Genomic DNA, 12,846 nt, shown 5'->3' with positions numbered 1-12,846 from the left:
TTATGCAAGTACGGTATCAACAAAAGTTTTGGTCAGGCTGGTATTTTGAGGAGAAACTGCCTTCAAAATCATTTTCTAATCTTATGATGTTCAGCTATCATTATAGAGTTTGATATCATGAAGAAGCTAGGAAAACTTTCAGGTGTTCTAGAGTCTATTCTAGCAAGCCTGTATTTAGCCTAATAGTGGATGATCTAGAAACATCTGGAGGAGACAGCCATCTCTTCATAAGCATATAAATTCCTCCAAGAAATTAATTTTTTGCTCTTCAAAGGGGGACAGTGTTGCATATTAATGGCCTGAGCTTTGTCTCAACAAAAAACCTGCATGACCACATTTTCCCAAAACTGTCTGCCTGAACCATGGGACTAGCACTTTTTTCAGCCTGGCAGGTTGTGTCTCAGGATTCCTGAATCCAAGGAGTTTTTACAAGGAAGCACAAAAATAATTAGCCTCAAGTACCTTAAACAAAAGTTTTAAAATTGCTCTACACATTTAACCAATGACAGAAGTTCTTTATGGAGACAAAAAATTATTTATAGAATGAACATTTTCTTCTGTAATAACCCACCACTGTCACTAAAAGTTCTGTCTGAGTCATAAGCAAGGTCAGCTTGTAAAGTTACCACCTTGTACTCTTACATTAGGCAATTTACAGAAAATCAGTGCCATTTACCGTAAGATGCTATGGCGGGTAAAGAGCTGCTCAGAAGAGGCACAGAATAGAGGTAGACAAAAAAGAATTCCTTTCTTTCCACACAATATATTATCAAGTTGTTTCCTCTTGGCAGAAATTGGTTTATAGAAGCACAGTCTTAGAAAACTCTTCATATCTGTTAGTATCTAGCGAGTTGGTTGGTACTGCATGGCATATTTGTTTCTTAATGGAAACTCCCTCCCCCAACTGATTACGTGTGTACTTTTTGAAACAACTCACATTTCTTTGGGTTCAGTTTCATATTGGCAGCCTTAAACTTATCACAGAACACCTGCAAATGTCACTATCAGTTCTTGTTTCAAAGTTTTAGCAAGGACTAGGATATCATCTAGGTGCAACTATACAGGCTATATGATAGCCTTTTCCATCAGTCTCTCAAATATGCATTGTGCAAGCCAAAAATATTCAGTTAAACTGCCAAAGGCCTTGTTCTGCTGTGAAAACAGTTTTCTTCCAGTCTACTTCCACACGACAGTATTCACTTTTAAAGATGAATGTAAAAAAATAAGTTAAATCCCTGAAACAACTGAAGTCTCATGTATTCATCATAATGAATAAGAATTCTTTAAAGGGGCTTCATTTCATTTTCTATTATCCACAATTAATCTGGTTCTATTATCTCTTCTTCTTAAACAAAAGTATGACGGAGGACTAAGGACTAACTGAAGGCCTTGGATGCGCCTTGTTGATGATTTCTCAGTGACCTCCTTCTTATCTACTATTGGTAAACGGTGAGGTGGCTGTTGACTGAATAGGTTCCCCTTGGTATTGATCCTGTGCTGGGCCAGTGTAGTTCAGTATAGCTACTACTTTTTGCTTTATTATGTGAAGAATAGTTCCTGGTAAAAAAGACTCTCAAATGAGAAGCCATAGATTGTTCTGCTGACATGTTGCGCATTTAGAGCAAGTCTGGCAGAAGGTCTTTTTCATCCTTCCTTTTTCCAAATCAGCATCTGTTGGATTCAATAACTCATGTAAGAAAACCTTTCTTTATTCCTCTATTTGTTGCTTGTAATTCAATATACCTAGATTATCTAGAATTCTAGTTTAAGTTACAGAGGTCTGAGAAATTGTCCAACCTTTTTTTTTAAAAGTGTGTTTTCCCCAGTTGCTTTACTCACTTGAGACAAGTAAGTGGTTCAGTTTTGGTTCACCTGTTTTATGACTTATATGTTTGCTCTAATAATTTTATATTTGAGGAGGATTTTGCTTTTTCTGTACATTTCATACATCATATTGCACATAAATTGACAAAAGTCCAAATCTTGTCACCTCCCTTTGCAGACTTAGATAAAAAACTTTGAGGTGAGAGGTATGTCCAAAGTTTGTCACTTAAGCTTGGGTCTTTTCTACTCCTGAACTGGAAAGACAGGCTTCTTAAGCATTTGTGAAATTTTATCCTGGTTAACTTTAATTTTATGTTATTTTTGCGTGTTCATTCTCTTCAAACTGCCAGCATTTACTTGAACTATTTCCCTTACTTCTACTACTATTAACAACTTGCAATGTTGTAAACTAAATCTGTATCTCTTAGAAAAATACAATGAATCAATTTAGAATAACCTTTTGTTTCATAAGTATATGCTATAGAACTAGTCTTACTAGAGTCATGGCAAGTTCATAATTAGTCTTCGTCTTCACCATTACTATTCCCTTTGTGCACTGCTATTAAAAATATTTCAAGTTCCATGGTATCCCTTAAAGGGCTTTTTTTGGTCTTAACTTTAAATCCAAATTCAGTTAAATTGGTACTAGACCAATCTTTATTTTATTTTATTTTTTTAAGTTTTTCTACACAATCATGAGAATAAAAAACCTGAATTTTTTTAATGATAGCTTATATTTACAGACATGGAGTTTTAATAGCTTCACCAAATATGATAAACATATATCATACAATAGGATTTAGCTCTAATAAATCATGTGTATGTGCAGTCCTCAAAATGCTCTTTCTACTGAGACAGCTTTGTTAATCCCAGCGGTACTCCCTACTATGATGGGAAAAATTCCTCGTTTCTGACATTCACCATGAGATCGTACGAGAACCATGACAATGTGAGAACAACTGGAGCACAATAAAATTAAATGCGTTTGTGTGATATCCACTATAAGTATCGCAAAGTTTTGCCACAATACAAATAATCACAATTGCTAACTAAAAACATCTGCATATAAGTACCCTTTTAAAAAGAATTAATGCCTACTGGCATTATTTTGAAAGGGAGAAGAAAAGAAAAGAATTTTTTAAATAGGAAAAGCCTTCTTACATTTTTCTTTATCATTTAGTTAAATACTGGGCAGTTTTGTTATCAGTAGGGCAATTCACTCAAAACCTACAGTGAACTCTCTTTTTATCTGTTTTTACACAGGATTGTACACATTACAAAGTTTTACTGTTGATGAGTACAGATTCTGAATTTCTGGAAGTGTTTTATCCTGCTGAACAAAAGAATCCAAAACTGTCATTGCTATTGCTAAGTATAGCTTATTAGTGCAACTTTTCTTGTACTATTATATAAAAGAGCTCACATTATCAAAAATATTTTAGCTTATCTAGCGTAAGTAAAGCTGCATGTAGGCAATGCTGTTTGATAAATGTATTGTATTGATCCATATAATATACTTTTTATATAATTTAAAGTTCTATTTTCTACCAAATTAATGATATAAAGAATACAATTATTTTACCATTAGCTAATTAATCCCATCAAAATGAATCTAAAAGACACATGATTGGAAGTTTCAACTTTTATATAAAGTGAAAGTTTATTCATATCAATATTGTAGCTACGTTAATACCATCTCTGTAAAGAGCATAATTTCTAACTCAAAGTAGCATGTATTTCCCTGAAGCTCAAGGGGTTGGTCAGTCAATAGATTAATACATTCTGTCACTTCATCCTTGTGATAATTTAAGCAGTTAGTAAAATTCAATGCTGGATAACACTAGGGTAAGAATATGATCCTGATCGAACATTTGTCAGTCTTTGTAAAAGATGACAGGTATTTGAATAGGTAAGTGAATGAATGCAGTGCAGCTCTCAATAAGATGCATGACAGAAGTTGAAGCAATGTTGTACCCCTGACAAATGTTAGACCATTTTAAAATGACAGAATTAAATTATTTAATATTATGTGGACCTAATAGTTTGTTTGATAAGTAGTGAGTATTCCTTCGGTACAGAAAGATAGAAATGGAGACTCTCATTCAATACTGCTAAAAAATTATGTCAAACAGGTGATTATACCATTAACTTTTCAACAATCTGGTCACTTCATTTGAAAACTATTAAAAGGAAAGATGTGATAATAGAGTTTGTTTCAAACACAGGGTTAGCAGAATAAAAAGAGAACCTTGTAGAACCATTCTTCTATTTGTTCTTCTTTCATAAAGACATTAATCTTAGGAGTATTAATGTGAGGAAGCACACAAACGTACTTCCAGAATGCCTGCAGCAACAAACATATAAATAATTTAAGCAAAATCTCTATGAAACTTTTCAGTGTTGAAATGTAATTTTGAAAGTGATCTTTTAGATTTTTAAAAGTGTGAATCAATATTCTATGTAGAGCAGTTGTGGTATCAAAGCTCTATTAAGTTCAAATTCATTTAGACTTTTGCATTTATGAGAGGAGAATATTTTATTAAAGTGTTGTCTGTTCTCAAACTATGAATGCTCACAGATTGACTGCAAAATTTTCTCGTTAAAAAGTGATAAATCTTTCTTTTTTCCTTTTCAAGAACTGTCCTACTGCTAACTGAATGGCTGATACCCAGTAATGGCTGACAGACTTCCCTCAATATTTAAGTAGTTAAAAATGAATTTGTGTTTCTCACTGATATCACTACAAGAATAAACAGTATAAATACTTACTTGAACTCCTCAGTAAAATTCTCACTAAGAGACAATCATGATGTAGCAATATTTCCAAAAGCAAGTTCAAATTACAGTATGGTTGGGATAAGAGCAGTTTCAGCTGACCCTGGGCTGCCATTTCTCTGACTGATGGAGTCCTTTCAAAATGAAAGACAGAGAAAAATGTAGTTAATTTATCTATGAAATTAATATCCTTAAAGTGCAGATGTAATGCTAACTCCTTTAAATGTCAATTCCTCCCAGATTACTCTGAAAATGCTTTCATGCTTGCTTACTTTAAGGCAGCTCAGGGAAGGAATTACATTTAATCTCAACTAGCTAAAAGCAAATTAACATTTGGTAGTCTGCCAAAGTTATAACTGATACAAAGTAACCTCACATCTTTCATGGAGCCATGTTGTTCCATGAGGCAAAAAGGGTTTTTCTGTGCCTGAATAAATTTGAGGATCTTATTTTTCAGTTCACTGTTACATTAATTGTTTAGTAAGAGCTCTGAAATGTCCTGAATGAAGTATATGAAGCTGATAAATAACAAAACAGGGAGAAGTCTCAAAGAGGCTGCAAGAACTGCACAAAGTTAAACAGTTCTTATGTGTCCTGAAAAATCTGCCTGAAATACTAGATTCATTGGGACGCTGCTTTGCCTGCAGTGAGGCATGAGAAAGCGTGGTATGAACTCATTAGTTTAAGGAAATAGTTGTTTGTTCTTTGTTTTCTATTTTCATGTTTTGCAAAGGGTGAAGTTTCCAAACAGAAATATTCCAGGCCTTCCTCTGAGCTCAGCCAATTATCCAACACTAGCAGCAAGACTCAAACCGGCATAATCAAAATGATGAGTTTTTATTTCAGTTTTACAAAATCTTTCCTGAGCTCAGTAAGAAGCCTCTCTGGGATTGGAGTTCTTATCCCTGCCCCTCCTTGCTGCTCTTCTGCCATCTGAAAAGCTCCACATCCCACCCAGCTGCTCCTCTCATTGCATACTTGCCTTCTCATATGCCCTCCACCTGTTTCTTTGACAACCCCTGGGACATAAAAGTGTGTAGTAACCCCCAAGTTACCTCTCTGCATGGAACTGCATGGGGTAAGTCTGCTGCTGATGGCAAAGCGGAGACCATCAGTTCCTCTGTCCCCTACAGTATCCCGCTTCTATCGCTTCTATACTTGTTGAGCAGAAGATCTGCAAGCTGCAGTGATGTTAATGTACATTTCCCAGCCCACTAACACAGAGGGGAGTCAGTCTCATATCAAAGCAGTGAAGAAAAAAAAAAAAAAAAAAAAAAAAAAAAGAGTAGCCACTAAAAAATGCTCTCAGAAAGTGCAGGTTTTTCCCCGGGAAAAGGATCTCAGGGGAAAGGGATCCTCTCAATTTTAGTTGTCTAATCAAATGGACTTCTAAAATCAGGTCTTTAGACTCTGCCTGCAAGGATCCTGCAAGGAGAAATGGAGAAATTTCCCCCTATGATGGGGGATGATTTTTCCAGTATAATTTTCCCAGAGGCCAAATGACGACAGGTCATCTTTCACTCACATTATTAACACCTCCATGTCTCACCTTTGAGAGGAAGCAGGGAAGGATGAAAGAAACGCCCATGGTAAAATGGGTTGGCATATTGCTCTTCCTTCTATTGCCACTCAGAAGAAAATAAAAATTCTGGCATTGCTTTGGGAATAAGATAAAGAACCAGAATAGCCTTTGCAATTTGACTTTTATTGCCCAGGTATTACTTCTGGGGAATATTCAGTATTTTTTCTGTAGAATAAAGGAAATCTTCAGCCTTCTCTAAAGGTCCCTATATTTGAGTTTTCCAGACGGGATGAAAAAATGGCACCATAGACAAATAACTCCTTAATCAATAAAAGAATCAATGAAAAATGATTTTTAGCTTGTCTTGAAAAATAGACTTCTTTATACAAAAGTTTACAAATAGCAATTTAAAAAGTCAAATCACTGAAAGTTATTTGTGTTTGAATATACAAATTTAATTTTTTTCCAAGTGCCAACTACTGATTTTATTATACAAGGTTATAACAGTGATGCTGTAAGTTAACGATGTGCTCTAAAGCTTGCTAAAATGATACATAAAAACATACTTTCCCCTCGAAATTAAATGTTTTCCTGATGTGAAATTTTGCAAAGGAATGTTTTTATGGATGTTGTATTTATTACTTTATTTTTCTTGAGACATTTTTAATAAGGGTTTTCAAAACTGGGTTGTGAGTAAAATTTTTCCTTGAAAGCCTAATTCCTCATTACCAACTGACATATAAAGTAATTTTATATTTATATAAAAGATTGAGGGTTCTTAAATTAAGTTTCACTTGATGTTTAGCTATTATATTTATTCATTTGGCTACAAGTTTATGCAACAATAGTTGCTAACATTGAAAGTTTATGCACTGCATATGTAAACTTTATGCACATAAATTTTACATGCATCAGTGTAAAAACTACATATGCACTGACGCATAAACTATACAGGCATAAAGTTTATCTGCCAGCACACACATAACACCTTCAGTATCAGTTAAAGCCTCCTTCGTCAGGAGATGCATTTTCCTGTCAGACTAGAGAAGGATTTATATGCGTCTGCACATAAACTTTATGTGCCATTTATATGCAGCCATTGGAACAGAACTAAAATGGGTTCATGTGGTTGTTCTAATGGAAGGAAACTTCTGTTATGTTCCACATATCTAGGACCATCTGACTCTGCCAAGTGTGCCACAACCTGCCTCTGCACACATGCAGTAAAACAAAACAAAACAAAAAACTCCCACAGAACTGAGAAAAAACTGCACAAAAACTTTGCTGTTCCATTAAGGTATCCATACAGATAGTACACCTAATACAAACCTACAATGCCTGGAAATGAAAACACCACCTGACATAGTGCTCTTGTTTAGTCCTTCACATATGTATTTCCATTACCAAAAAAATAGTATGCCAGGGCTACTGCAGGGCAACCTTGAGGCAACCTAAGAATACAGAACTTCCACAACTTCCTTTCCCATCAGCGCCTTCACATCACAGTATTATGCCAAAACTTCACAGTTAAGATTGTAATAGGTCTCTTAGTAGAGGAGCAGTTTATTCACCTTGGCATGTGGCATTGTAATAGTGAGGCAAATGCCTGAGTGGATAAGCAATGTAAGTGCCATGAAAAATCACGTACATCTTTTTTTAGTAATTCCCAACAGTGTAGCAATGTCTCAACAATGACATTTTCATGTATGAGCACATACTAGATTCTAATAATATTTATGAAAAAAATATATACATGTATACTTTTAAATCTTGAATGAACTTGCAGCCAAAATAACATTTCCATATTTAAAATCTATAGTATGATCAAACTTTAAATATTAATGCTTTACATTCTTAATAGTTTTTATTTTATAGTCTATATGTTAAAGATTAGTTATAAATCCATAAACTCTAATGTATGTCAAGACTTAATTAGTAGTTAACAATTGAAGTTTAAATTCAAACTGGTAATAGTACTGAGATCAATAGATTTAGTGATCTGGAGGAGATCAAACTCAACATTTGTCTATGTAACATTTGTAAATTCAACATTTCACTAATTCACTTAAATTATATGAGCCAGTTTCACTGTATTTATCTTCTTGCTTGAATTCCACATGCTCTCATGTCTAATAAGGTCATTCATTGCCTTCAAAATATAAGAAAAGGGACAAGCTTGGTCAATTAGATATATGAAGGATAATATTTGAAATGACTTTAGAAATAAATGCCATTTTTAGAATATTTGAGTTGAAATAGAACTCGTCTGTCATTGACCAGATGGGAAGTTATCATGTTGTAATATACACCAGTTCTTGGCTCTTTAAGCCTCTTGCAAATTGAAATGTACAATGGTGTGACTCACTCAGAGGAAAAATAAAATATAGCAGACATTCCCTACAGCCATGAAGCTAGCACCAATAAATGCACTGAGAAGTTTTGTAACGTGCATATGGAGAGGCATATGTTCTCTCATCCTTGTAGCTCAGTACTAGTGAAAATAAGACTAGCCTCATAAAAAGTGACAAAAGGTGAAGTACATATAAATATCACACATATAAATGTTCAGTTTTATACAGCAGGAGAAAAAAGCGGAACTCTGATTTTCAAAAGGTATGATTATAAACCCCAAATAAAGAAAAGAATGAATCAAAGCAACCACTAAACAAATATTAACATAAATTATAACCAATACTTATTTATTTTGAAAGGCAACCATTTATTTTACCTGTATCCAAGATAAAAAAAAATAAAATGATAAATTCAACATTTTATAAGACAAATGAAAGTTAACTCTCATTCATTTTAAACAACAGTGACAAAGATGTTTAAATCAAATAGATAAAACAGACTATAGCCTTATCCAGGCACCAGAAATAATGTAATAAAACAGGTTGCATAATAAATTTGTAACCAAAATAATTTCAGAGACTAGCAAAAGTTTCTCTTGAAATATCAAGGCAAATCTACAAGCTTAAAAAGAGCAAATACATAAAATAGTTACACTGAGTTAGTGTCTTCAGAATTAAGTTAGAAATTAGGCACCCTCAGCTAGGACCTTTACAATGGAATGCGCTCTCAATTTAGTTATGGACAGTAAACATAATCATATTTTATTAAGTATAGAAAGTAAAAGCATAAAATGATCTAGGAAGATTAGGATCCTCTGACCAAACAACTTTCTGCAATGCTTAAAAATAACCTCTCTTTCTAATATTCTAAATATAATACTTGAAAAAAAGGAAAAGCTTCCATAACATAAATACACCGTATAAAATATTGATAATGAAATTGTGACACCTCAGAATATGTGCCTCAAGTTACATTACTTCTTTAATACACAGGTTCTTTAACTGATTTTTCTGAACAGCTAAAAGTTATATTGTTGAAAGAGGATATTAAATATTTTAATAATGTAGTTCACTCATTATCACCAGGACAGTACAGATGGCTTTATATATACATGGAATGTCATTGCACAGGCACACTAGCTGTATTACCTCTGGGATGTGCTTTCTCATTTATTTCACATTTTTCCCATATAAATCTGATAATAAAGTCACTACTTTGGTGGCCAGGAAGATACATATATATTTTCTCAACTTCCTTCCATCCAGTGAAAATATGTCAGTACTAAATAGTACTGGAATAGCTTCTGCTATTTATTCGAGACAAAACTGTCTAAATAGCATCCATAAAATCTTAATTCCACTTCAGAAAAGAGTATTCAGTCAGTGACTGAAATGGTAACAGCATTTTCTTTACATACTTCTGTGCAGAGAGTACTTGTCAGGAAAGTCATCTTCCAAAACTCATAATTCACAGCCTAATTTAAATTCTGAGTACTGCCCTTGAATGAGGGGATCAAAAAGCTCAAAAACTCTCATCACCTTCCCTAATAGTGAGTCCTTAATGAAGCATAAATTTCCTAAGAAATAGAGTAGATCCCTTCCTAAGTGATTGTGCAGTCCTTCCCTCTCTGGTCTTCCCCTTTCTCCTGCCCTTTCTCTCCACCCATGCCTACCTTATAAAACCACTGACAAATTTCATTGAAATTTGATTGTGAGGTAGAGATACCACAAACACAGGATGTTCTAAGCTTTAGAAAAATTTAAATTACTATTTCTAGCAGGGAAAAGGATGCTGTCTCAATTCAACGGTTATTCATTCTGTTTGGCATTTAAATTGGTCAATCAGTGCACACACAACTGACTTGGTCACAGCATTTATTACCTCTTGCTCAGGGGCTATATCAGAGGCACTAGAGAAGGAGATAACAGTATTGCTGACAAGAAGTGGAGGTGAGGGCTGTGGAAAGGAAACAGGATGTTTTGTGTAGTAAGTGGTAAAATCATAAAGAATATATTATTGTGATGGAGATGATGAAGGTAAGAGGTCATAAATCCATAGCACATCGGTCTTCAATTAGGTCACACTCATATGATAATGAATTCCTCTTAAATATACAAATATTTTTTCAGAAAACACAAAAACAAATCTCTCAAACACAGCTTCTTATGAAAGTGGAAAGTGAAAATCTCTCAGGAAACAACTTTTGGAGAGGAGGAGGAGGAGAAGGGGTTAGGAGAGGATCGACACTGGTGTGGGAGTGCTTCAGGTTCAAAATTAGAAAGGGAATGACAGCACAGCTGGTAGCATATGTCTCATATGTAGCTTGTCATTATATGCAGTGACACAGAAAGAGAAATTAAGCTTTTGCCTCTAATCATGCAGTAATCTCTGAAAAAAATCAACTATGATCAAGATGCATATTTTCAATGAGTTATTTATATATCAAACCTTTTTTTTCAACCAGCAATCATAAACAGAAAGACTCAAATTCTTTTTCTCCCCTTTAATTATAATCTCTGAAAACTGCACCTGTGATGAACTACATTATTGTCAAGAGCTACGTATTCTTTCATTAAAGCAAAAAACCTTGAAGATAATTCAAATATCAAACATAATGAATATTCTGGCAAAAAATATACAGTGCACTGCTTTCACCGTGACCTTTCTTATAGATGCTTAAAGTGCAAAGATTAAGGAAATTTGAAATGAATTTCAAAAAATCCTTCTATGTTGTTTCACCAGAATATTAATTAGATATTTATTCAGACATTATTTTCAAAATGTCGTAACAGTATTTGACTGATATTGATTATCTGGTCCTTCTCTTACAACAATCAACTTTAATACTCACTTAAGTAAGGAAGAGCAGGATGATGGTATGCAAGATAACCAGTGTAATGGATGATTGAAGATTTCTTTTGAAAAGTCTTGAGAAAGAGGTTCACCAGAATTGTTCAGAAATGTCCTGAAAAAACAAATAACTGAATTAAATAAAAGACTAAAAATTCCTTAAGAACACTAGTATTAAATGTATGTAAGTAAAGGTATTGATCAAATGTATTAAAAATGTCAGTTCATATCTTACTTTCACTTTTTTGCAGCTTAGTTTCTAGCACTGTCAATGAACAGTTAAAGCACAGTTTTCTTCATTTTTTTTGTTCTTATATAGCATGTTTCCAAACTATGACCAACAATGTATTGAATAAGTAACTCTTTAAACACTCATTTCTGCTCTCCTTTTCTTTCTACATAATACAGGCATCACGTTATCAATACTTTGACCATAATCAAAAGTAAAATATCTTTTGAAGTGATAATAGTTTATCTTTTACAAAAGACATGCAAGGAGACACAGACTTTGGATTAAATTGGGCAAAAAAATCTGAACGAGATTTTCCTCCTTCCCTGGATTGTGAGGAACAGAATTAGTGGTTGAAATGTCTGCAGTTTTCAAACATAAGGACTGGTGAAGAATCAGATAAGCTAGTTTAAAGCCACTCCTCCATTACCTCTCTTTTCTGAAGGATGCAAGAGGCAAAAATCAGGTCATGTCCAAACAAATAATAATAAAAATTATTGCTTCAATTAATTAATTACATTATATTTACATACATAAATGATTATATAATTTACTTAATGCATCTAATTATTGTTTAACAATAACGAATAATAAATGCATTAATATTTGTTACAATGCTGTAGCAATCATTAGGATGTAATAACATGATAAAAACGGATGTCCCCTAGCCTCTCCTCTTTTCACTCTCGTTTACACCAAGTACAATTCCAGCAGAACTCATATAGTCCCTTATGTCCATCTTCAGTTGACTATAATTAATTAGCATCGCTTTTGAAGGTTATTTTTCAACTTATTTGGTCATGAATTTTTCATCTTAACAACTTCACTCCCCCAAAGTTTGTTTCTTTATCCATCATGGTTGTGACTTTAAGATATATAAAGAAAGTAAATACCTTTAAAAATCCCATTTTCATAGAACCCATTTATAGTATATTTGCTTCCTTTCTGGAGCAGTTCATTAAAGCCCAATTGTGACTACGTATTCTTTCTACTACAGTAAGAATAGAAGGGCATTTTAAAATACCTCAGGAAGAGAGATGAGAATTTTCCCAGGACAGCAGAATCTTTACGTGACATAGAAAAGCCACTCCCATGATATAGAAACAGTGACAGTAGATCGATACACTTAAAACAGGAGATAGAATGGAAACTAACTGAAACACAGCCTTCAAGATTTCCTCACCTAAAATGGAAAATCTCCTGTTTCTTTATAGGGTGCATTATCACAATGGCGAATGGCAAAACACATTTGTGTTTTGTCATTTAATTATTTAAAATTATCTTTTAAGTGTTT

At 33.7% G+C, this 12,846-nt stretch overlaps 1 protein-coding gene across 9 annotated transcripts in view; it reads right to left on the bottom strand.

The window, feature by feature from the left end:
- The window catches only part of LOC112980273 (uncharacterized protein KIAA0825), a 251,439-nt gene that overhangs the window by 138,669 nt on the left and 99,924 nt on the right, over positions 1–12,846 (bottom strand). For all 9 annotated transcript variants that reach the window (XR_010385523.1, XM_064499842.1, XM_064499841.1 and 6 more), the window contains 2 exons: positions 11,325–11,438; positions 4,594–4,733 (listed from right to left, as the gene is read on the bottom strand). Coding sequence is in view for 8 of the 9 variants with exons in the window: in XM_064499842.1 (XP_064355912.1) it covers positions 4,594–4,733; positions 11,325–11,438 (254 nt within the window). In the remaining variant the exon portion in view is untranslated. The remainder of the gene's footprint in view (positions 1–4,593; positions 4,734–11,324; positions 11,439–12,846) is intronic.

Source organism: Dromaius novaehollandiae, chromosome W (genome assembly GCF_036370855.1).
Source record: "Dromaius novaehollandiae isolate bDroNov1 chromosome W, bDroNov1.hap1, whole genome shotgun sequence".
In the NCBI taxonomy this organism is placed as follows: Eukaryota; Metazoa; Chordata; class Aves; order Casuariiformes; family Dromaiidae; genus Dromaius; species Dromaius novaehollandiae.
Note: the sequence above shows the minus strand (reverse complement) of the source record. Positions and strands in the feature narration are given on the sequence as shown.